This window comes from Ictidomys tridecemlineatus, chromosome 2, assembly GCF_052094955.1.
Source record: "Ictidomys tridecemlineatus isolate mIctTri1 chromosome 2, mIctTri1.hap1, whole genome shotgun sequence".
Taxonomy (NCBI): Eukaryota; Metazoa; Chordata; class Mammalia; order Rodentia; family Sciuridae; genus Ictidomys; species Ictidomys tridecemlineatus.
The window spans coordinates 13,816,582-13,839,166 of record NC_135478.1 but is presented as its reverse complement, the minus strand read 5'-3'; the positions used below and the strand labels follow the sequence as shown (position 1 = coordinate 13,839,166).

The 22,585-nt window shown below is 59.7% G+C and overlaps 3 protein-coding genes across 4 annotated transcripts; 1 reads left to right on the top strand and 2 right to left on the bottom strand.

Moving 5' to 3' along the window:
• The first annotated feature begins 2,937 nt into the window (after nt 1-2,937).
• Nucleotides 2,938-11,822, top strand: Nr2f6 (nuclear receptor subfamily 2 group F member 6). 2 transcript variants are annotated; one of them, XM_078037779.1, is made up of 5 exons: nt 2,938-3,495; nt 6,745-6,839; nt 9,207-9,767; nt 10,592-10,741; nt 11,092-11,822. In XM_078037779.1, exons 1-5 carry the CDS (start codon nt 3,218-3,220, stop codon nt 11,361-11,363), a joined length of 1,356 nt encoding a protein of 451 aa, XP_077893905.1. In that variant the 5' UTR covers nt 2,938-3,217; the 3' UTR covers nt 11,364-11,822. The 2 variants fall into 2 exon arrangements, with proteins under 2 accessions (XP_077893905.1, XP_077893906.1); XM_078037780.1 differs by lacking the exon at nt 10,592-10,741 and having other exon boundaries at nt 2,958-3,495.
• A 2,186-nt stretch (nt 11,823-14,008) lies between these two features.
• Nucleotides 14,009-16,533, bottom strand: Ocel1 (occludin/ELL domain containing 1; the record flags this gene model as incomplete). Its single annotated transcript, XM_078026353.1, has 6 exons — nt 14,009-14,411; nt 14,915-14,968; nt 15,200-15,365; nt 15,574-15,773; nt 15,894-16,070; nt 16,408-16,533. Coding segments are annotated over 6 exons (846 nt in total), but the record flags the coding sequence as incomplete, so codon positions are not given.
• Nucleotides 16,534-18,306: 1,773 nt separating this feature from the next.
• Use1 (unconventional SNARE in the ER 1) lies at nt 18,307-21,194 on the bottom strand. Its single transcript, XM_005333026.5, has 8 exons — nt 21,035-21,194; nt 20,698-20,747; nt 20,491-20,569; nt 20,247-20,399; nt 19,597-19,609; nt 19,158-19,185; nt 18,729-18,903; nt 18,307-18,506 (listed from the first exon to the last, which is right to left on the bottom strand). Exons 1-8 carry the CDS (start codon nt 21,173-21,175, stop codon nt 18,324-18,326), a joined length of 822 nt encoding a protein of 273 aa, XP_005333083.2. The 5' UTR covers nt 21,176-21,194; the 3' UTR covers nt 18,307-18,323.
• Between the last annotated feature and the right edge of the window lie 1,391 nt (nt 21,195-22,585).

Genomic DNA, 22,585 nt, shown 5'->3' with positions numbered 1-22,585 from the left:
CCAGCTGTCCCTCGTGGGCGGTAGCTGAAACCCAAGATGAGGATTAGAAAGGTTTCCTCCACAGCCTTGGCAGGCGGGCGGGGTGGGGGGGCACGGCGACAGCACCTGGCCGCACCTGTGCAGGTGTGTGACAGGCGGGTGCCTCTCCCAAGGGAAGGCCACGGGTCAGCGCGTCAGTGGATGGTCTTGTCGAGCCGAGAGGCAGAACAGGAAGAGAATGACAACAGAGTCTCTTCCCATGAGCGATGGGGCCGGTGACCTTCGGCCCTGCGCTGTCACTGGACCCAGGCCAGAAGGTTTCCCGGGAAGGCAGGGAAACTGAGGCGGGTCACCTTGCCCTGGGGAGAAGCCCAGGAACTGACTTCCCTCCGTCCCGTCCTTTCTAAGAGCCCGAGAGTGCTCTTAGTCCCTAGTCCCACCAGGTTGACGAGGGGAGGGGAACAAGGAAGCCAAGGTCACCTGTAGGAGGGGGCGGGGGCAGGTTCCCAGGCAGCGGGGGCAGCGTCTAGCCGTTCCCACGGGCGCCCTCGCGGCAGATGGGCCCAGGCCCTTTTGTCCCCGGTCCGCGGCCGCCGCAAGGTCAAATGTCACCGCGGGGCCGCGGGCAGGGGTCAGTGGGGGGCGGTGCCGAGGCTCAGCCCATCACAGTCGGCCCCAGGGGCGCGGGGGTGGAAGGGCTGCTGGTAGAGGGCGGGTGGGCAGCCCTGGAGCTGGAAGGTCCTGAGAAGGGGCAGGTGGGAAGGGGCAGCCCTGCCTCCAATGGTCTCCCACCCAGGCCCCCAGATTCAATTCCTTCCCCCCCAGGTCAACTCCCCCTGCCAGTTTCCTGTCCACTTCCCTTGTGAGTCCCTTCTGTCAAGCATTCTCTCACTTTTAAGTCCACCTTTTTTATATCTCCTAAGGGACCTCCCACACCCCATGTCCTCCACCCAAGAATGCTGGCAGGTTTAGGCCAGGGGAACCCGATCCTTACCCCAAATAACAAGCCAGTGCCCCCAGGTTCCCAAGAAGCTCCAGAACCAAAGTGTCATTTGCCTGCCCAGGCTCCCTCCCCCAGCAGGACTATGAGCAGAACCCCACTACAGTCAGATCCATGGGAAGTCCTTGCTCATGTCTAACCCTAGTCTTTCCTGCTTTCTCTATTAAGTCTTTTTCCATTTCACACTAACCAGACCCTTTCTGGATGATCCAGAGGCCCAGAGATGGGTGTGACTGGCTGGCTAAACTGAATCTTAATTTCCCTTTAAGTATCATACAGTCTCTAAGCATCTCTCCCAGCCCCAAGTCTCTTACTGGAAGGGCTGGTATAAGATCAGACAGGGGCAGAGGGCACTGCTGTCCTGTCTCAGAGGCTCAGACATGTGCCCTGGTGTCCAGTTCTAGGTCCAGGGCTAGGTGGGAGAACAGGCTGGGTGGCTGCACCTTCAGGACTCATAGGTAAAAGGTCACCTGAGGAAGAACTTTTCCAATTGGTTAAACATTAACAGGTCTAGAGCCGGCGACTCAGGCTTCCCCTGCTCCCAAGTCCAGTCTTGCATGCAAAGTGTGCTTACTAATGCTGGTGAGGGCAGGGGGTCCAGCAGAGGCAGTGAGGGGCTTTGGACACGGTGGCGGGTGGGCTGCTCCAGGGTTCCTGGAGATCTTGTAGTCTCCAGCCGGTCTCCAGGCCAAGCCCTTTCTGCAAAGCACAGAGGGAAAGAAATGAAGGGGACAGGGACAGGCCCTGGCAGGGGTGATTGGTATTCCTGTGGTCTCCAGCCCGATGGAGGGCCGGTGGAGGGCCGCAGAGTGCCCTGCCCCCAGAGGCCTGAAATTCTGTAGAAGGGACCCCCTGACCCTGCTACTCATTACCGTTCAACCAGACTCAGACCACACCACCCCTTCTCCCTGGAGGCTCTGGGCACCAGGTGTCCGCCCAAGCAGAGAAAGGGTGGAGTGGGGGTCGGACGGCTTGGCGACTTTCTGGAAGAGGAAGCAAACACAATCCATCCTGCAACTGGGCGAAGAAGAAATGCCCCAGGGTGTGTGTGTGTGTGTGTGTGTGTGTGTGTGTGTGTGTGTTGGCAGGGGCGTGCCCCCGGGTGCAAAAGTCCCCCGATTATTGCTTGTGCTGGGAATGCGTGGGGCTGGGGGCTTCCGAGGGGCGCCTTGAGGGTGTTTGAAAGACGTAACGTCCAAGGCCAGAGGTGGAGGGAAGGGCCACGGAGAGACATTCTGGCGACATTAGAGGAAGGGCAGAGGGCAGTCGCCGCTCAGGCCCCCGAGGCGGCCCTGCAGGGGTTAAGGCTGGAGCGGGTGGAGGGCGGGGGCCTGGGGAGGGGGTGGGGGAGGGTCAGGCCAGCGGCCCCGCGCTCCGCCCCCGTCCCTCCCGCCGGCCCGGGCGCCGGGCGCCGCGCGCGGCCACCCATGCCCTTATAAGGGCGGCCGTCGCCCGGGCAACGAGCGCCCGCCCCCAGCCCGCGGCGCGCGCCCCTGCCCCCGCCCCCGCCCCCCGCCCGCCCCGCGGATGGAACGTTGTGTGTCAAACCGGCCGCAACGCGAGGCCGGCGCGCGGGGTCGGCGGCAGCGGCTGCGGCGAGAGCGAGGCTTGGGCCCAGGCGCAGGCCCAGGCCGGGCGGGCGCGGCCGTTGCGGGGGCGGCAGCTCGGGAGGCGCGGGCCCGCGGCCCTGCAGGCCCCGAGTGGCCACCGCGGGCACCTGGGGGCCCTGGGGACCCAGGGGGCGCGGCGACTGGCCCCGGCGCGCGCCCGCCGCCCCTCCCCCTCGCCACGGGCGGCCGCGCAACTTGCGGCCAAACTTTCCCCCCGGCCTCCCGCGCTCCGATGGCGACCCGCTAAGTTGGCCGCAGACCCAGGCCGAGCGGCGGCCAGGCCAGAGGGCGGCCCCTGCGCAGCCCGGGCCGGGTCATGGCCCGCGCGCCCCTGCCGGGGCCCCAGGGCGGCGGGGCGCGAGACCTCGGGGCCCCCGGCCCACGCCTCTAGCGCGCCCCCGCCGGCCCCGCGCACGCGTGGGAAAGTTGGCCTGGAACCGGCCCGACCAGTTCCGCCCGGGCGCGCGGACCGGCCGCAGGAAGTTGCTGCAAAACTTTTTTGGGGGGTGCAGCCGGTGCCCCCCGCGCGCCGGGGCCGGATGCGCGCCGGGTAGGGTCCCCCGGGCCGAGAGGGGTGCCCGAAAGGAAGAACGAGGAGGGGGCGCCCCGGCCCCGCTGCCCTGGGGCTATGGCCATGGTGACCGGCGGCTGGGGCGGCCCCGGCGGCGACACGAACGGCGTGGACAAGGCGGGCGGCTACCCGCGCGCAGCCGAAGAAGACTCGGCCTCGCCCCCCGGCGCCGCCAGCGACGCGGAGCCTGGCGACGAGGAGCGGCCGGGGCTGCAGGTGGACTGTGTGGTGTGCGGGGACAAGTCGAGCGGCAAGCATTACGGCGTCTTCACCTGCGAGGGCTGCAAGAGCTTTTTCAAGCGGAGCATCCGCCGCAACCTCAGCTACACCTGCCGGTGAGCCCCCCATCCGCGCGCGCACCGCCGCCGGGCACCAGCCCCGGCCTGGGGCGGGCCTCTGACCTGCTCGGTCACCTTGGGCCTGGTGCTGACCTTCCCTGCGCCTCCACTCCCCCTTTGAGCTAGGGACATAGCCCCCCTCCCGCCATTCCTTTCCTGGGGTTGTGTATACAGTTGGCGCTGCATCGATGCAGATCCCCCCCCAATCAGGTGGTCCCTCGCGGCTTCTGCCTCGGCTTCTTGCTCTCTGTTCTTTTTCTCCGAGGAGGGGGTCATCGCCGCGGGGGACGGGCTGGGGGTGCTGTCAGGAGTGGGACCCTAACCCCGGGGCACCCCTTCTCTTGGGGATTGGGCGCGCGGCAGAGCCCGCGGGAATCGAACGTGGAACTTGGACCGTGGAGCTCGCAGCGTCCAGGGGCCATTGTCTGCGGCCGCGCGGATCGATACGGCGCGCCCTTGGGGTCAAATATCACTTCCAAAGTCGCCCAGGCTACCGCGGCAGCTGGAAGGAGGCTGGGATGGCACAGGGTGGTCTTCTTCGCATAAGGGGCCCTGCTGTGGAAGGGGAGCTGGGCTTGTCTGTCAGGGGGCACCCCCTGGGCTCTCCCTGGGCTTTGGGTCACCGGAAACCACCACTGGAGGGCCAGCAGGGCCACCGGAATTGACCGCACCCCCGCGCACACACCAAGGGGTGGGTGCAGACCTGGGGCTCCTGGACAGTCCTGTGAAGTTTGAGGCGACTGAGAGGATATGGGAATGAAATGCTTCTGAGGAGGAGTCCTGGGTGGTCCCAGTTGGAGACCCCTCCGGCAGGGTGTGGCTGTGGCTGTGCCGGCTCTTCCTGTTGGTGCTGGGGATGGAAGGTCCGCTGGGGGAAGGGTTGGGTGTCCCGCCTAGGGAATGGTGGATATCCTCTCCTTCACTGACAGGCCCCACCCTGCACCCCCCAGGAACTGCGTGGTCTCTGTAGGGGTAGAATGGACAGTCCCATTTCCCGGATGCACAAAACTGAGGTCCAGGGACATCTTGCCTCCTGCCCTGGATTCCACATGGAGGGTATCTGATTCAGCTGGCCTCAGCAAGGGGAACTGTGGGGCCAGGGAGGGAGGGGGCTGAGTTGGAGTCATCGCATCCCCAGAGAGAGCTGCTGACCCCGGGCTGGTTGGCAGAGGCACCATGTGGGGACCCAGATGACTGAGGCTGGAATTTGGCCCCAGGTCCCTGGTCAGAGCCTGCTGGGGGGTGGGGGTGGGGGTGGGTTGGGGCAGGTAGGCAGTGGGGGGACTGGCCTGCTCCCTCCTCCAGCGCTAACTGGGCCACCAGACTTTGGCCTCATTCTTGCTGCTGGAATAAATGCCCGTGCTCTGGTTGGGTCTTTAGGGAGGGCAAAGGAGGGGGCTCGGGCAGTTTGAGGATCCCAGTGTACCTGAGGGCGGGGTCAGGGGGCACCAAGAGGGGGAGTTGTTTGGGGCCGCCAGATTCTTCGGAGCTGTGTGGCCCAGGGGAGTCACTGTCTCTCTCTGAGCCTCCAGTTGGCCTGGGGGGTTTCATGCCAGTGCCCTAGAAAGACCCCAGCCCGAGCCTTGTCCTCAGCGGGCTCTCAGTCTGGAGGAGACACCAGTGCCCGCAGCCTGTTGGGTCTGGCCTCCTAGGGAGGGAGCACAGGGGTTTGCCTGGGGGTCAGGGAAGGCTTCCTGGAGGAGGGACCCGGGTGGTTCTTTTAAGCATGAGGGCACTCCTGAGGGGGGCCCAGGTGGCAGCTGGGGGAGTGGGTTGTAAGACCAGACTGCTCAGGCACTGGAGGAGCTGGAGCCAAAGGGTCTCAAGTGCTAGACTGAGGCGGTGGGGAGCCGCGAAGGGATGTGAGCAGAGAGGTGCACACTGTGGTTCCAGCTGCTCCAGAGGCCGAGGCAGGAGGATGGCTTGAGCTCTGGAGTTCTGGGCCAGCCTGGGCGACAGAGCAAGGTCCCATCTCCAAAAAGAAAGAAAAAATAGGACTGGAGGCCAAAGGCCAAAAGCCAAAGAGGAGGCTGACCTGGGCCATGTGATTGGGCAAGGTATATACCCTTTAGGTGAGATAACAGGAAGAACTTACTGTTTCCTTATCTGGGGAGACAGATCTGTTCAAATTCTATAGTTGGGAAAGTTGAGGCCGAAGGCTCAGGGCCTCCCCCGAGGTCAGGAGGCCCTGCCTGAGTAGGCCCCCTGCCCTTGGGCCCCAGGCCTGGCCCGTTCCACCCGGCTGCCCTGGATCCTCCCCCTGCAGTCTGCTGGGGCTTTGTTCGGGTTCTGCCTGAGTTCCCTCTGCCCTAGCCGGGCCTCTTGCTGGGCTCAGTGGCTGGTGCCTGGCCTCCGCCCTGCTTGCCCTGCCTCTGCGTTCCCTGGCTGGGGCTGGCTCTCCTCACCCCGCCCCAGGCCCACAGCATCCCTGTAGGAAGGCCACCGTGCAGTTTTGGCTGGGCGTCACAGCTGGGTGCCCCTCTGTGCCTTTAACGCTTGGAGGGTTTATTTCAGTCTGTCACCGTGTCCTCTTGGTGCAGGGGTGTCTTGCCCTGGGCCTCAGGGAGCCCGCAGCCCATGGGGGAGTTCAGGGGCCCAGGGGAGAGGGTTCTGGGGACAGCCGAAGAACAAGGCCTGAGCTTTTCCCTCGGGGGCTGAGCCTGGCGGGGAGCCCACTGCCTGTTGGGACCTCCTGGAAGGGACAGCAGCAGGCCACCGGGCTGCGCAGAGGAAGCGGCTCAGGGTGGCTTCCGGCCTGGATGGACTCAGAGGAGGGGAGGTGGCCATGGCCCTCAGGGGGACCAGGGGCTCCTGGGTTCATTCCTTCTTAGTGCAGGCCCTGGGCAGGCAGTGCGCCCGGGTCCCCAGTGGTGTGACCCCATAGACCCCTGGCACATGGCCTGGCCCCTAGTGCCTTAGTCACTCACAAACCCAGCTCCCTGACCAGGTCCCTTCTCTCCCCCATAGTGACCCTGGGGACAGGGGCTCTACCTCTTAGCCTGACATGGACCAAATACAGTGACACCATTCAGTTCTGGCACCTTGGCTCTCACTGTCCTGCTGCCCCTGTCCCTGGAGAGCTCCACGGCACTCCAGCACCCCTGCTCCGGCACCCTCCCCAGACACCCTTCCCTACCTGGAGCCCTGCAGTGCCCAGCCCCGGTCCAGGGAGCCCCCGGTGTTTCCCAGGGTGGCTCAGGGAGATGGTGTGGGTGTCATGGGGGCCCGGCTTCTGTGTGTCCCCAGGTCCAACCGTGACTGCCAAATCGACCAGCATCATCGGAACCAGTGCCAGTACTGCCGCCTCAAGAAGTGCTTCCGGGTGGGCATGCGGAAGGAGGGTGAGTGGTGCTGGGCTGCGAGGCCTCCCCCGCGGTCGGCCCAGGGGGCTCCTGCCTGCAGCCCCCCCCCTCACCCGCAGCCAGCCCCTCTTCCCAGAGTCCTCCTCGGTGTCTCCCCTGGCCTCAGAGCAGATCCCCAGCCTGACTCCTTGGTGGCCTCCCTGTCCCTTCTGTGTTTGATTTGACTGGCCTCGCCTCCACCTCCACCCACCGCTTTGTGTGTTTGTCCAAGGCAGGAACTCGGCCAGATTAAGGCAAAAGGTGGCCTGTCCTTCCTCCTGACCCCAGGCCCTGGGAGCCAGAGGCAAGTCCAGCCTCCTGCCCCTGCCCCGGGAATCTGGGCTGACAGACACGTGCTGGGCAGCAGGGCCTGTGATTTGGTGGCCCTTGGAATTCAAGTGGAACCCAGTGGTACCCCAGGAGCCCTGGGTCTTGAGGACAAAATTCAGTCTGTTGGACCAGATTCCCTGTGCTGGGTTACAGGCTAGGCTGTCAGTTCTTCCTGGCGTCTAACTTGAGTGTCAGCTGCTGAAAGTTAGTTCCTTCTTGTTGGACCTCTCTGGGAAAAGCTGCTCAAAATCTTTGTCTTAAAATTATCTGCACTGGGTGTGGTAATCCCATCTACTAGGAGGCTGAGGCAAGAGGATCGCAAGTTAGAGACCAGCCTGGACAACTTAGTGAGACCCTGTCTCAAAATACAGTTAAAAGCAGCTGGAGATGTAGTTTGGCAGTAGACACCCTGGGTCCCTCTCCAGCACTGCAAACCAAAACCCAGACAAGCCCACCTTAAGGAAACACTGCTCCCTTTGGTCCCTTTAGGTTTGAAGGTGACTCCTTTGTCCCTGCCCTCTTCCCCAACCTGGATTTTGCCTCTGCTTGTGCGTTTGATCTAAGATACTGATATACCTCAAATCAGGACTGGGATCTCCGAGGTCTCACAGTCAGGATCAGAACTCGTGCTTTGAGTGCTGTCCTGCCTCAGGACCCTTGTGTGGGCTGTTCCCTCTGCCCAGAGTGCTCTTCCTCCAGATAGCTGCATGGCCTGCCCCTTTATCTCCTTCCCCTCCTTCAAGGTTGCCTTGAACATCACCTCCTCCGAGAAACCCTCCTCATTACCCTCCCCTGCTGCCCCCCCTTAATTTCACACCATCCACCGTGCTCCCCGTCAGAATGTCATCCCCTAAGGGTGGGGATCTCTATCTTTCTTTTTCACTGATATGTCCCTAGCATCTAGTCCAGGGCCTGGCATACAGTAGGTGCTCAATAAATGGCTTTTGGTTTGAATTATCATCCATTCTGCCCTTCCTGTAACACTAGTTGTATAAATTCTCAGTGAATTCAGTGATGGTATCATCGTCATCACCTGTTTTATAGCTCAAGAAATAGACACAGGACAGGCCAGGGAGGCAAGGTCTGAGGGCAAGAGAGCTGTGGTTGGGAACTGAATCCCCACAGTCTGATCTGAGTCAGGAGCAAGAAGCTGGCAATGGGGGTTTGAGGAAGAGGGAAGATCAGGTGCAGAGGCCCTGAGGCAGGAACATGGCTGGTCAAGGAGGGTTGGTGAGAGTGGGGTTAACAATCCAGTGAGCAAAGGGGGAGAAGGTCCCTTGGGAGGGGGCAACACTTGTGGGTCTTTTCCCCTCTGTACCCATTTCACAAGGGACTCAGACTCAAAAATCAATGACAGCAGCTCCAACTCATGCCTGTTTCTCTGCTGGCCCCTGGTTCCTGCCAGGCCCCCTCTTCCACTGGCTCCATGCAGCTGTTCTTTACTGAGGGCCTGTTGCAGGCCACACCCCAGTCCCAGGCCTGGGGCCCAGACACAGGCCCTGCCCTCCGGCGGCCGGTGGAAGTGGAGACAGTGGGTCTGCACCAGAGACTGGAGCTTGGTCACTGGCCAGGAGGTCCCAAGTCCTCCTGGGCTCCATCCTCAGCTTTTAGGACCCCATTGATTGACAGCTGGGGATGTGATTGACAGATCCAACGAGGGCCACGGAGCAGAGCTCACATCAGTGAGAAGGCAGTTGGTCCTCATCCGGGTGCGAAGGCAATTGGTCCCACTGGGGGCAGGGGGAGATGCTTCCTGTCCCCCAGAAGCTGGGGCAGGGGAGATGGACCTCCCTCCGGTTGGTGGGTCCAGGGCAGAGTAGGGGGGGCCTGCAGCCTCCTGGCTCCGCGGGGTGGTGTGCCCAGGGGTGAGGTTGGGGGTCCGGAGAAAGGTCGAGTGACCCTCTGCCCACTTTTGTCTTCCTCCCCTTTCTTCCTGCTTCCCCTTTTGCCTTGTCTTCCCACACGTGTCCCCCGTGTCCCCACCTGTCCTCTTCCTGCCCCTCACTCCTGCCCCTCCCGCCCCCGCCCTCCCCGCAGCGGTGCAGCGCGGCCGCATCCCGCACTCGCTGCCGGGCGCCGTGGCCGCCTCCTCGGGCAGCCCCCCGGGCTCGGCGCTGGCGGCGGCGGGCGGAGACCTGTTCCCGGGCCAGCCGGTGTCGGAGCTGATCGCGCAGCTGCTGCGCGCCGAGCCCTACCCCGCAGCGGCCGGGCGCTTCGGCGCGGGCGGCGGCGCGGCAGGCGCGGTGCTGGGCATCGACAACGTGTGCGAGCTGGCGGCGCGGCTGCTCTTCAGCACCGTGGAGTGGGCGCGCCACGCTCCCTTCTTCCCCGAGCTGCCGGTGGCCGACCAGGTGGCGCTGCTGCGCCTCAGCTGGAGCGAGCTGTTCGTGCTGAACGCGGCGCAGGCGGCGCTGCCCCTGCACACCGCGCCGCTGCTGGCCGCCGCCGGCCTGCACGCCGCCCCCATGGCCGCCGAGCGCGCCGTGGCCTTCATGGACCAGGTGCGGGCCTTCCAGGAGCAGGTGGACAAGCTGGGCCGCCTGCAGGTGGACTCCGCCGAGTACGGCTGCCTCAAGGCCATCGCGCTCTTCACGCCGGGTGAGGGCCCGGGCCTGCGGGGAGGGTGCGGGCTGGGTCTCCACCCCCAGGGACACCCCACTCCTCAGACCTGGGGCCCGCGGGGCGGGGCGAGGACGCTGCCGCCAGTGCGACGCCCCGACACCCCCTCCCCCCATCTCAAGACTCCCAAGGGACTCCAAGCTCGGGCCCCAGACCCAGGGGACCAGTGACTCGGGCCCCAGGGCCGGCCTCCGGGATCCCCACGCCCCCTCCCCGTCATCCAAGCCAGCTCTCGGGTCCCCGGAGCAAGAGGAGAGCGGGAGAGGCCCGCCGCGGGCCTGGGCTCTCTGCCTGCCCTCTCTCCCAGGTCTCCCGGCTGGCCCAGGCCCCCCTGCGGCGGGAGCTGCACAGGTTGGGAGTGGGGGCGTGGCTTGAAGGCCCCGCCCTCAGGTGCAGCTGGAGGGGACCCTAAGGTCTTTAGGGACCATCCGCAGCCAAAGACCTAACGTATTGGCCCAGCAAATGGCTCTGCAGTTGTTTGTGTTGCCCTATAGGGGACGGAACCCAGGGCCACAGAGCCACACCTGACTCTTGTTAATTTTGAGAGACACCACCACCCCCTCCCCTGCCTGGGGACAAACCCACAGCTGGCCTCTACCACCTGCCGCACCTCCAGCTGGGATTCTGTGCCTTGGAAAGACACTCCCCAGTCTGTCCCCTGGAGGTTCCTAAGCGGGCTGGAAGGATTCGGGCCACCAGATATTTCCTTGGGACACCACACTCTGGGTGGCTGCCTGCCTGTATTTGATAAATTTGGATTTGCCACCTCTTCTTTGAGTCCCAGTTTCACGGCTCCCTTCTAGAGTGCTGCCACTTCCACTGGTCCCCATTCACTCCAGGCCGCCTGAAACCCGCTGGGCCCTGCCTCTTCCCCAGCCTGATGAGTGCCCATAACTTGAGTCCCTTCCAAAGGAGGCATCACTGCCTGCTGCACCCCGAGGTCATGCTGACAGGTCTGCCTCCACCTCATGTCCCTTGAAGATCAACACTGCCTTAGATGCCCCAATTTCAAACTAAGGGACACCTAACCATCGAGGTTTCTTTTTTTTTTTTTTTTTGATTGTTGTGTTTGAGACAGGGTCTAAGTTGCTGAGGCTGGCTATCCTCCAGCCTTGGCCTCCAAATTGCTGAGATTGCTGGCCAGTGCCACCATGCCCAGCTTAGATATCCCTATTTATGCCCCAGGGCCCATTTCTCACCTCCAGAGTGGCCCCATCCCTGAGTGACGGCCCCTAAGCAGTCACCCCCGTGGGCCCTGTGTGTTCTGCTGCCTGCAGTCTGACCTTGCCCTCATGTCTGCCAGATGCCTGTGGCCTCTCAGACCCGGCCCACGTGGAGAGCCTGCAGGAGAAGGCACAAGTGGCCCTCACGGAGTACGTGCGGGCCCAGTACCCGTCCCAGCCCCAGCGCTTTGGCCGCCTGCTGCTGCGGCTCCCGGCCTTGCGAGCGGTGCCCGCGTCCCTCATCTCCCAGCTGTTCTTCATGCGCCTGGTGGGCAAGACGCCCATCGAGACTCTGATCCGGGACATGCTGCTGTCAGGAAGTACCTTCAACTGGCCCTACTCGGGACAGTGACTGTGGGAGGGCTGGGTGCACACTGGCTGACCTGCAGACCTCAAGGGACACGGAATGCCGGCCTCGAGGGGCCCAGGGTGAGGGCCCTGGCTTCTCTCCTGAGACACCTATTTTTTAAAGACTGTGGAATGTTTGTCTTTCCCGTTTTTTAAATGATCATAAAACCAAAAAGAGACTGATCTTCCAGGCCCAGCTGGCCCCTCCTGGAACCCTGCCCAAGGAGGGCCCAGGGATGGAGGGCCCAGTGCTGGGCTTGCCTTGTCCCTCCGCGTCTCGAGCATGAATTGCGGGAGGGTGGGGTTGGCCTCCGGGTGATGTAGGCGAAGGCCTGGCCTCTGGCCTGGCCTCTGGCCTGGAGGGGCAGCTGCATGTGCAGGCAGCTCCTCCGGACATGAGGTCCACGTTGGACACTAGGTGACACACATGAGGCCAATAATAAAGCCGTTTCCTACCTGTGTATCCTCCAGTGCCATCTTTGAGGAGAGGGTGAAACAGCAGGTGCTTGCTGCCCACTGGGCACCACACCCACTGCCTCCGTGAGCTTGTTGGGCAGGTGGGAGGGGAGGCTGGCCGGGGAGCCCAGGATCTGCACCCAGGCGCTCAGGTTCCTGGTCCTGCTCAGGCTCCTCAGCGGGAGCCTCCTAGATTTGGATTCCTCCATGTTCTGGGCCAAACACATTTTCTTTGGTCAGTGCTAATTATGGTGACTGGGCTCTAGTGTCCTTGGGAGAAATACCCATGGCTAGTCCTGGCACATGATCTCAGTCCAGGTAGCAGGGGCCCTCCATTTCTCTGGCCACAGTAATGGTTCACGGTGACATGTGAGTGCAAGCAGGCCAGGGAGAGTCAATGGCGGCACTTGGAACTGGAAAGAGAATTCAAGCAGTGCAGCTGAGAGACCAGTTTCCCATGATACCTTTGGAGCCCCTGGATCAAGCCCTACCTGAAATTCTTGGGTGTTTTAAATTCCATGCGCTCAGATTTTTCCCTTTTGTGTTCAAGATCATTTGAGTTCATTTTTTTCTCACAAGTGACTAAAAACCCCAGGTTGTTTCTAATATTAGCACGAGGAGAGTGCAGACAGACTTTAAAAGGGGACTTAGTTGAGTGGGTCCACAGGGCGCCAGGCACCTGTCATCCCAACCTCTAGATTTGTCCCCAGCTCTGGGCTGGGAAGACACCTATAGGATCTAGCAGCCATCTTCTGTGTTTAGCATGCATGAGGCCCTGACCAATCCCCAGAGCTCCCCAATCCACCCCCAAAAGATGCCACAGCAAAGGAAGGACTCGGGTCCGCCCCCTGCAGGCCAGGCCAGGCTCGGCCCTCCAGTGTCTGCCGTCAGCCTCTCCACGGCCATCTTGAGGGAGACTGAGGAGGACGGGGGTTAAGCCACTTCCTGTGAAATAAATGAGGGTCTCAGGAGCATGCCCTGTCTCCAGAGAGGGACGCAGGGAAGCAGGGTGGGGAGGACGTTGGGCCCTACGGAGGCTGCACTGGGCTCTGCCTGGGCCAGGGTCTCCCGTGTGCCCATGGGTGAGTGGGTGTATGTCCACTCCAGCAGGCTGGACAGCAGCACTTCACTCTTCAGCTTCATGAGACGTCTGAGGACTGAGACCTTGAGGTCTGTCCTGTCTGGCCCTGGGCAGGAATCCACCAGGCCTCACTGCTCAACTCGCACTTTTCCACGAAACCCTTCCCATATGGCCTCCTGTAGGAGAATATCTTGAGCCTCCCTGGATCTTAAGACTCTGCTGTTCATCTTTCTGTTACTGGGCTTGGGCTTCCTTCCCCAGACTATGGGCTTCTCGAGGACTAGCCTCATGGCCAGTGGCTGGCACTGTCTACCTGGCCTCCAGGTAGCCTCAATTGCCGCTGTCCCCTGTGGCTCCGTGGGAAAGACTCAGAAGGGGCTGTATCTGGTCAGCTACCACCCGCCTGGCCGGATCCTGGCCACCTGTGCCCCACCTGCCCTACCCAGGGCCTGGCAGGGGTCTGGCACCGGGGGGACCCTCCACCAGGCCAGGTGTCAGTTGTGCCCGTGCCTGCCTGGCGTCCACCCCCATCCAGCCTGCAGGGCCTGGCGAAGTGGACAAGGGGAAACTCCGGGGCAGGGCAGGGTCTCCTCAGGACCTGGGGGCCCCCCAGGTGGCTCCAGTGCTGCACCCCATGAGTCCTCGGGAAGCTGCCCAGTGAGACTCTGGGCTCCTCTGTCCACCTGGCTTCCACTGTTGGACCTGCAGACAGTGGCTCCCTGGGGCTGCTGGAGTTGGCTCCTCCGCCTTTGACCAGAGGCCGCCCGAGGCTCCTGGCGCCAAGGGAGCTCTGCGCACAGGTGAGGCTCCAGCCCACTCGAGACCCCGGACCAGGGTCCTTCCCAGGAGCTCACTGTTTCCCCCCTCTGGAAGACACAGCTTTTTTTTTTTTTTTTTTGTACTGGGGATTGAACCCAGGGGCCACTTACCACTGAACTACATCCCTGGTCTTTTTTTATTTATTTACTTACTTCTGAGACAGGGTCTTGCTAAGTTGCTGAGGATGGCCTCAGTCCTCCCGCCTCAGCCTCCCAAGTCACACAGCAGAACAGAACAGTTTTTTCCTTTTCCTTTTCTGGTGACTACTGAGCAAAACCAGGAGTGTCAAGCAGTTGGAGACAGAAGGGCTTTGATCCCCCTTTATTCCCCCGGGAGGACGGTGGGACGAGAGCAGCACTGCTTCCGCTGAGGGGCCTGGGGTCTCAGTCCTCATAAGGTCAGGGCTGGCATTCCCAGGGGAGGTCCTGGGAGAGGGGCCATTAAGGCTGACCGCGGAGCCTGCAATCAGCCAAGGCTCACCAGGCGAGGGGAGAAAGGCAAGTCCAAAGGCCGCCAGGCGGGCAGAGAACCACGGGATCCCTACCCTGGTCTTGCTGCCAGTCTCCAGGACACTCAGAAGTACACAGAGCCCTCACTGTCCTCTTGGTCATCGAATTTCTGGATCTGGGTCTTGAGGTGCCTCAGTTTGGCCTTCAGATAGCGACAGCGCAACTGCTTGTCCAGGAAGCCAGGGTCCTGGGAGGGAAAGAGCCAGGGAAGTCCTTGTAGCAGTCTAGCCAATGGTCCTTGTGCTGTTCAGCCCTTTGTCTTTTCCTCTACAAGCCTCCATTTTTTGAGTGTAAAAGAGGATGACTGAGAGGGAGAAGGGGAATAGCATGGATAGTGGAAGGAGACCCTCATCATTATACAAAATACATGTATGAGGACGTGAATTTGGTGTCAACATAGCTTATATACATCCAGAGATATGATAAATTGTGGTATAAAGGTGTATTAAGAATTGTAATGCAAAAATAAATTTAAAAAAAGGGATGCACAAGATTAAAAAAAAAAAAAAAAAAAAAGAGTATGACTTAGAGTGAGAAGAAAAGAGACAGAGCTCCTGCAGGGCGGGAGGGGACCCAGTAGGGTTGCCCAAGCCTCAGCTTTTTTGTTTTTGAACTGGGCACAGGTGTCCCAGCTTCACAACACTCAGGAGTGCAAGGGCGGAGCTATGTAACCCAGGTGTCCTGACTCACCTTCCACTTTTTCTCAAACTCCCTCCAGACACGAGCTGCAACTTGGGCCTCCTTCTGCAAGGGGAGGAGGAGGAGGTGGCTCAGGAGATTGGAGCCAAGGAAGAAGAGGGAGGCTCAGTGACCCACCCAGGTGACACCTTGAGCGCTGCCCTTGGCCATGTGTTGTGGCACCCCCCAGCCTAGAGGAAGAAGCCACCAAGGATCTGGACCCAGTGGGTGTCCCAGGGGCTTAGGTCAGGCCACTTGAAGGGTTGTGGGCAGCAGGGGTTTCTGCCCAGTGCTGACCTGGCTTTGGGGTGGGGGCAGCGAGCTCATGAGGGCCTCCAGCTGCTGGAGCTTTGCCTGTGTGGACCCCACCTCTTGCTGGAGCTCCAGGAACTCTCCATACTGGTCCTGGAACACTGCAACATAGCGGCTGCGTTCCCTCTCACTGCTGACCGGTGGGTACTTGCTGCCGGATTGAAGGGGTGAAGGGGTCAGGGTGAGTGGAAGGAACTCCCTGGTTCCCTTCATCAGCGGAGTTCGTTTCTCCAAGCCCTTGTTTGGTTCCCTGCTCGAAATACCCTTTTCCTCTCTAGTAAACTCCTGGGCAAAGCCCCAGCTTCAGCGCTCCTTCCCTGTTCCCAGGCATCAAGAGCCACCACCCTGGGGACACTCACAGCTCATAGTCGGGAGAAGGATGGGGCCTAGGCATTTGCTCCGCACGGATGGCTCTAGTAGGCTTCTTGGTGACCAGGAGAGCCTGGGGATTTAGTTCATCCTCAAATACAATCTTCCTGGGCCTGGCCTTGTGGAATGCGGGCTGGGGCTGGCGTCGCGGGCGGGGGACGCTGGTTTTGTGGTCTGGAGGCACTGTTCCCTGCAGGTTTGGGGTTAAAGGGGAGTGGGGGGCGTGTGTCAGGAAACGGGGGTCTTTTAACCTGGGGGGTCTGGATCTTTGCCGAGGCCCAGCCTGTGGACTTCTCTGGGCCACACTCACCGGGGGCCCAGGGCCAGGCGGGCGGGTCTGCGAGATCCCCCGGGGGCCGCGGGCCAGGGAATGTTCCCGGGCCGGCATCTGCCTCCGGCAGGCGCCGCTCCCGGGTCCCCGAGCTGGGGGGCGGGTCCCGCGGGGGGCGGCGTGGCCCGCGCGTGGCGGGCGCGGTCTGCGGGCGGCCTGCGGACAGGGAGGAGGCAAGGCTGGGGGCGGCGCCCGGGAACCGCCCAGCGCGGTCCACAACCACCCGCCGGCGCGGCCCCAGCCCCGTCGCTATTTGCATAAACGCACCGGGTTGGTCACCAGCGCGCCTCAGGCTCCTCCCCTATTCGCGTAACCCGGAAAGGCGATAAGCAAATGCTCATAACATCACTACGCAGCTGGGCTCGGACTCCAGTTAACCAACACCACGCTGCCAGAGCTTCGCGCTTTCCGAGGAGGAGCCCACCGGTCACAGCCCCCGAGATCCCCCCGGGACCTCCACCCCGCCTGCAGGATCGTTCCCGCCCGGCGTCACCTGTCCCAGCGTCCGAAATCCGAGCCTCTGTCCCCTGCGGAAAGGCACTTGCACCGGGGTTGTGCGTTTAACCGCGGGCTGGACCCGACTGGTAGGGTCGATCGGGCAGGGCGTGGGCGGGGCCTGTCAGATGGGGCGGGGCCTGGAGACGCGGGGGCGGGTCTGGCGTGGCGGGGCTTGGCTACAAGCCCTGAAACGCAGGTTCGAGTCCCATCCCGACCCAGACCCGCACCCGCTGTGTATCTGGGTTGAAGTTCAACTTCTCTTCGTTTGTCTGAAAAATGTGGAGGTTTTCGCGAGCTGTATTCATTTTTTTCAGCAGCTATATTTTTATTTTTTAAATATATATAATTTTGAATACTGGAGATTGAACCCAGAGGCGCTCTAACACCGAGCTACACCCCCGAGATCTTTTTATTTTTTGAGACAGGGTCTCTCTAAGTTGTTGAGGGTTTCACAAAGTTATTGAGGCTGGCCTGGAACTTGTGGTCTTCCTGCCTCAGCCTGGCAGGGATGATAGGCATGCGCCACCGTCCCTGTCAGTAATTATTATTACCTTTGTACCAGGGATTGAACCCATGGGTGCTTAACCACTGAACCGTATCCCCAGGCCCCCCCCTTTTCTTTCCATTTTATTTAGAGACAGGGTCTTGCCAAGTTGCTTAGAGCCTCACTAATTTGCTGACGCTGGCTTTGAACTCGTGATCCTCCCGCCTTGGCCTCCTGAGCAGCTGGGATGACAGAAATGAGCCACAGCGCCCTGGAAGCCAGACATTATATTTTAAGAGAATCTCTTTAACTCGTAGGGTTTTTAGAAAAATCAAGTAGAAAAGGCAAGAAAGGTGGGCACAGTAGCACCCTTCTGTTATTCCAATAACTTGGGAGGCTGAAGCAGGGGGATTTCAAGTTCAAGACCAGCCTCAGCACCTCAGGAGATCCTGTCTCAATAAAAAAAGGGCTCGGGGGTGTAGTACCATGGCCCAGGCTTGCCTACCATATGTGAAGCACTGGGTCCTCCCATCCTCACAGAGTAAAACAAAAGCAAAAGACCCCAACCGTGTCCCCAGAGACAGCAGTTAATCATGTCTCCTGGAGAGATCCTAATTCAAAGAAATACGTTTTCCTCATTGCAAACAATACTGCAAAACGTATCCATGCCAACAGTTCTTGGCTACCTATGGGTTATCTGTTGGATAAATTCCTAGAAATGGAATCACTAGGGCAAAGGAATCTGTGTATTTTAAACTTGGAGATCCTGCCAAGCTATTCTTTGGAGTTTATATCATTTACACAGAGAAAGAGGGATTGTTCACAACCTTGTCAGCACTTGTAGTATCCATTGCCAAGTGTATTTTTAGAGGTTTAAATTTCACCTAATTTGCTGAGTGAAAAACTTCAGAAGTCAGTTGTATTTCTTTTCCTGTTCACATCCTGAAGATTTTTTTCCTTGATGAGCTTTAGTTCTTCATACATGAAGGAAACTAGTTTAATCAGATAGTGAATCTTTTATGCTATTACTATAAATGGGATCCTCCAATGTATTTTGCAGCTATTTATGTATAGAATGTAGGAAATGAATTTTTGAATTTTTTTTTTTTGATGGGTCTTGCCTGGCACTCCTGGGTTTGAGTGATCCTCCCACCTCAGCCTCCTGAGTAGCGGGTCTGTAGGGTGCCACCACATCCCTCTCCTGGGGCCTGGCCTTGTACAGAGTGGGACACACACCAGGATGGAATGCGGTGTTTGCTGTCAACCTCCTCCAGATCCCTGGAGCCAAAGCTTCTTCCTCCCTGCTCATCCACTCTCTGTGGCTCCTGGAGACTATCCATGACCCTCCCATCTTGTCTCCATCCCCCTTCAAGGGGACCCCCTGGATGGGACGAGGGCAGACGGGACACACAGGGTGCAGCCAGTCTTTATTTGAGCTTGGGCATGATGCGGATGAAGAGGATCATGCTGATGAAGATAAAGCAGACGATAATGAGCATGGCCCACAGCAGCCAGTTGACCGACTTCTGTGCGTGCTGCTCCAGCCGCTCCGACTCCGTCTTCAGCTTCTCCAGGTTCTGGTCAGCCATCTTGAGTGAGTGGGACAGCGTCTGTGGACGAGGTGGGCAGGATGTCAACAGGGCTGGGGCCACCCCAGGGCAGGCTACACCTCTCCATGTGTACTGATGCTCTGCCCTTTGCTGGGACTGCCACCCCTTTGGTTTCCTACCAAACTCCTATTGGTCCAGCAGAACCCAGCCACAGCGCCCCCCTCCTGAGAAGCCACCTCTGATGCCCCAAGGCAGAGGCTGGAGAGTTCCCAGCCCCCACACCTGGTTGTCCTTCTTGATGACGCTCTGGGCAGCCAGCGTGTTGGTCTTGAGGCTCCGGGCCAGGTCTAGCATCTCCTCTGACAGCTTCTCCTGGAGGTTCTGGTGTCGTTGCAAGACGAGGTCCAGCTCAGCTGCTGACTGCTTCTCGTCCACAGGCCTGGGCCCCGCCACCCCACTGATCCACACATGGGGGATGAGCGGATAGGAGAGGTGGAGCAGGGGGAGAAAGAGACCGCCGTGTTCCCGAGGAGCCTGGGGGTTGTGGCTCCAGCTGATGCTCTGCTGGGGACCGTTTCCCCTTCTTTGTGTGGGTTCTGGGAAGAGCGTTCTCAGAAGTGGCTTCTAATGGGTGACTTGCAGTGGCACCTCAGTGGCCCAAGGTTTCTGCAGCTCCCTCCCCACCCGTTCCAGAAGGCTGGAGACACTCACCTTCGCTTCCTCAGGTCCTGCTCGGGCTCTGGAAGCAAAAGAGGCCAAGCAGCAAGAAGGAGAGATTGGTTTCTGCTTCAAGCCTCCTGATCTTCGCCTGGGCCCTGTCTGCTACCTGGCATGCCATTTCCTCATCTGGGCTGCTGCCCAGTGGGCTCCTAATCACGCTTCAGAGCTTTAGCTAGAATGTCCCTTCTTGTAGAAAGTCTTTCCCATCACTGACTGGGCTCCCCAAGACCCCAGGTCTCTCCATCTAGGCCAGCCTTGGTCCTGTGGCCTGGCAGTGCTCAGCTCTGTCTCTTCCAGGGGCCACTTCCTCTGTCCTAACTTACCCTCCAGACATTACTGGGTGACATTCTCCCTGGACCAGGGAAGACCTGTGGGAGCCAGGTTGGGTGCAGGTACCTGGGCTTGAGTCCTATTTCATTCAGTGACTCACCTCCAGCAGAGTCCTATTGGAAAAATGGAGAGAGATGAAGTCACCACCCTATCCTATCCCAAATCGGTCCTTTCTGCTCTCCAAACTTGGGCTGGGGATGTGGCTCAGGGATAGAGCACTTGCCTAGCATGTGTGAGACACTGGGTTCTATTATTAGCACCACACACACACAAAAAATAATTAAAACAAAGATTATATCCATCTACAGCTAAAAATATTAAAAAACAAAAAACATATCCCAAAACTTCCATATCCTTATTCAGAGGCCTGGGCAAATCCTGTGACCTGCAAGCCTTGGTTTCCTCATCTATAAACTGGTCATGACAGCAGTTCACATTCGGAAGGGCTGAGCTGATGCATGTGAAGTACTCAGAAAAGCAATTCTCATCGTATTTTATAATGAAGAAACCGGCCTGTCTCTTGAAAATGGCAAGCCAGGAGCCAAATCCTGCTGGGGGGGGGGGTGGTTAACTCTGGGGCTTCAACACATTTCTCATTTGTGTACTGAATCATCGAGCAAATGCCCGGCCACAATGGCCCTTTCTTGGGAAGGCTTGTCTGCTGGCCCAGGGAAGAGGCTTTATTATCCTGGCAGGCACTGTACTTGGGGATTATCTGAGGGGTTCCCAGGAACAAGGGAGGGAGCCTACCGTGCCCAGCAGCTCACTCCGCATCTCGCTGGTGTACCGTGCCCGGGACTGCAGATGTACCGTCTTGGTGGCAGGCACACGCTCCCTGGCCATGGTCGGCACGCGACCAGGGGTCAGGAACTGGTTGGCTAGTGCCTTCTCTGAGGAGGAAGTCTACAGAAATGTGGGAAGATAAGTTATCTGAAGGCACTGGGGTCTCTGGTGCACTTGATGGGGCTGAGGAGGCAGAACCAGCTCTGCTCACCAACTTTTCTGCCTGCAGCATCCCCTTCAGAAAATCCACCTTGCGGGAATATTCATTGATCACCTCGGAGGCTGGTTTGCTGGAAGACGGAGGAGAGGAAAAAGAAACCTGCCCACTCTCTCTGGTTCAGGAAGGGGTCCAGGGCAGGCACCGGAGCCCTGGGGTGCCCTAGGAGAACTCCTACATCCGAATTTGAAGCCCACTCACCTGGCTTGGGCTTTCAGGGCCTGAAGCATGTCCTCCAGGGCCCCCACATACTGGGGAGGAAGAACAGGGTGTTACCTAGCTTCATGGGTGGGAGCCACGACAGGGGCGGCGCCGGGCCGGAGGGTGGGAAGGGAGGGATCAAACGCCGGGGAGGGGCCGCGGGGGGCGGGGCACTAGGTACTACGGACGGTTGCCGCAGGTGGACGTGGCGGAGCTGACCGGAAGGGGCGTGGCAGTGAGGTGGCGGGGGGCCGGGGAATCGGGCCCGGGGCTTGCCCACCCAAGGAGCCGCCCTCCAGGAGTTAGGCTGTACGCGGCAGCGTGGGATTCCCCTCACCTTCTCCAGGCGCCACTCGTCTGGGTCCCGCTTCTCCGCTGCCATTGCCTCGCAGCGGCACAGCAGCCTCACCAGGTTAAGCTCCAGCCTCGACGCTGCCATCGCTACCGGGCTGTATCCTGCCCCTTCCGCCGGCGCCATCTTTAGGGATGGCGGAAGTGGCTGCTTCCGGCCTCCTTCCGGGCGGACCTTCGCGCTCATTAGCCTACAGTTACTTAAGGTGGAAGTAAGGCTTGTTGCTACGAGAGGCGCTGACCCGTCCATATTTATTCAGGGCGAAATCGCTTGCTCTTCCTGGTGAGCATCTCGATCCTCCCGAAAGGGTTGGAAGGACCGGATCTTCTGGTGTCAGGCCTACGTGCGACTTGCCCTTTGGGTGTTCGGTTCCGCCTGTTCAGAATCCTGCCTGGATTATTCTGACACCGAGCTCTTCCGCATCCAGGCAGCCTTCCCTGATTTCTAAGGGGGCGGACCCCTGACCTGGGACTTCGGAATCCTGGGCCCTTCCTTGCTTCATTATATGACTCCAGATCCTGATTTTTCAGGTCGGAGGGGCTCATCCATTTTTATGGATGCTATACATTGTAAGCCTCCAGGTCCCGGCTCTGATTTTTGCTTTGTTTTGTGTTTTGTGTTTTTTTTTTTTTTTTTTTTGAGACAGGGTTTCACTAAATTGCTTAGCGCCTCGCTGTTGCTGAAGCTGCCTTTTAGCTGCCTTTTAACTCGTGATCCTCCTGCCTCAGCCTCCACAGCTCACAGTTGCTGGAATTACAGGCGTTCGCCTTGCGCATGACCTTGAAGGGATTTCTTTTCTGCGCTTTTTTTCTGGGAAGTGGACAACGTCACATTACTTGCCTCAAGAAGGACTTGAGGTAGCCTTGGAGCTAGACAGTAGGGCTAGGCCACGCCTAACTGGGAGAGCCTATCCAGATCCCTAGGAAGACAGAGTTCCCGCAGATTTTCAGGAGTGTAGTGAGGGTGGGGGCTTGCAGCTCTCATGTCTCCCCACTTCTCCTATCCCCCATGTTCTGGTCACATAGATGGGCCTGAAAAGACCAGAGAGGAGACCAAACCTAGGGCCTGTAGAGTGACCTCTAGAGGCTGACATGTGAATCCTACCCCCAGCCCTTCCCAGCCATGTGGCCATGGACCAACCTCCGCGCTTCTCCAAGCACCTGCTGGACTTCTTCAGGGTCCCCTAGGGCCCATGCCAATCAGTTCTCGCAGCAGCTCATGGGATTGGCCCACCTGTGCAGTGGTTGCTCCAGGCTCTACCCCTCCCATAAGGAACTGCTCCTCCACAGGGTGGGTGGCCTCTGCACTGATACAGGTTAGGTATCTCCTATGGGAACTGCTTGTGTTCAGCTGTTTTTGGATTTCTGAGCTTTGAGGAGTTTGGAGTATTTATACATAACTGAGATATGCTGGAGATGGGACCGAAACACAAACTTGATTTGTCTCATATGCCTGATACAGAGAGTCTGAGGTGATTCATTTTGGTGCTGGGGTTGAACCCAGGGCTCTGGTGTGATGAGCATGTGCTCTACTGCC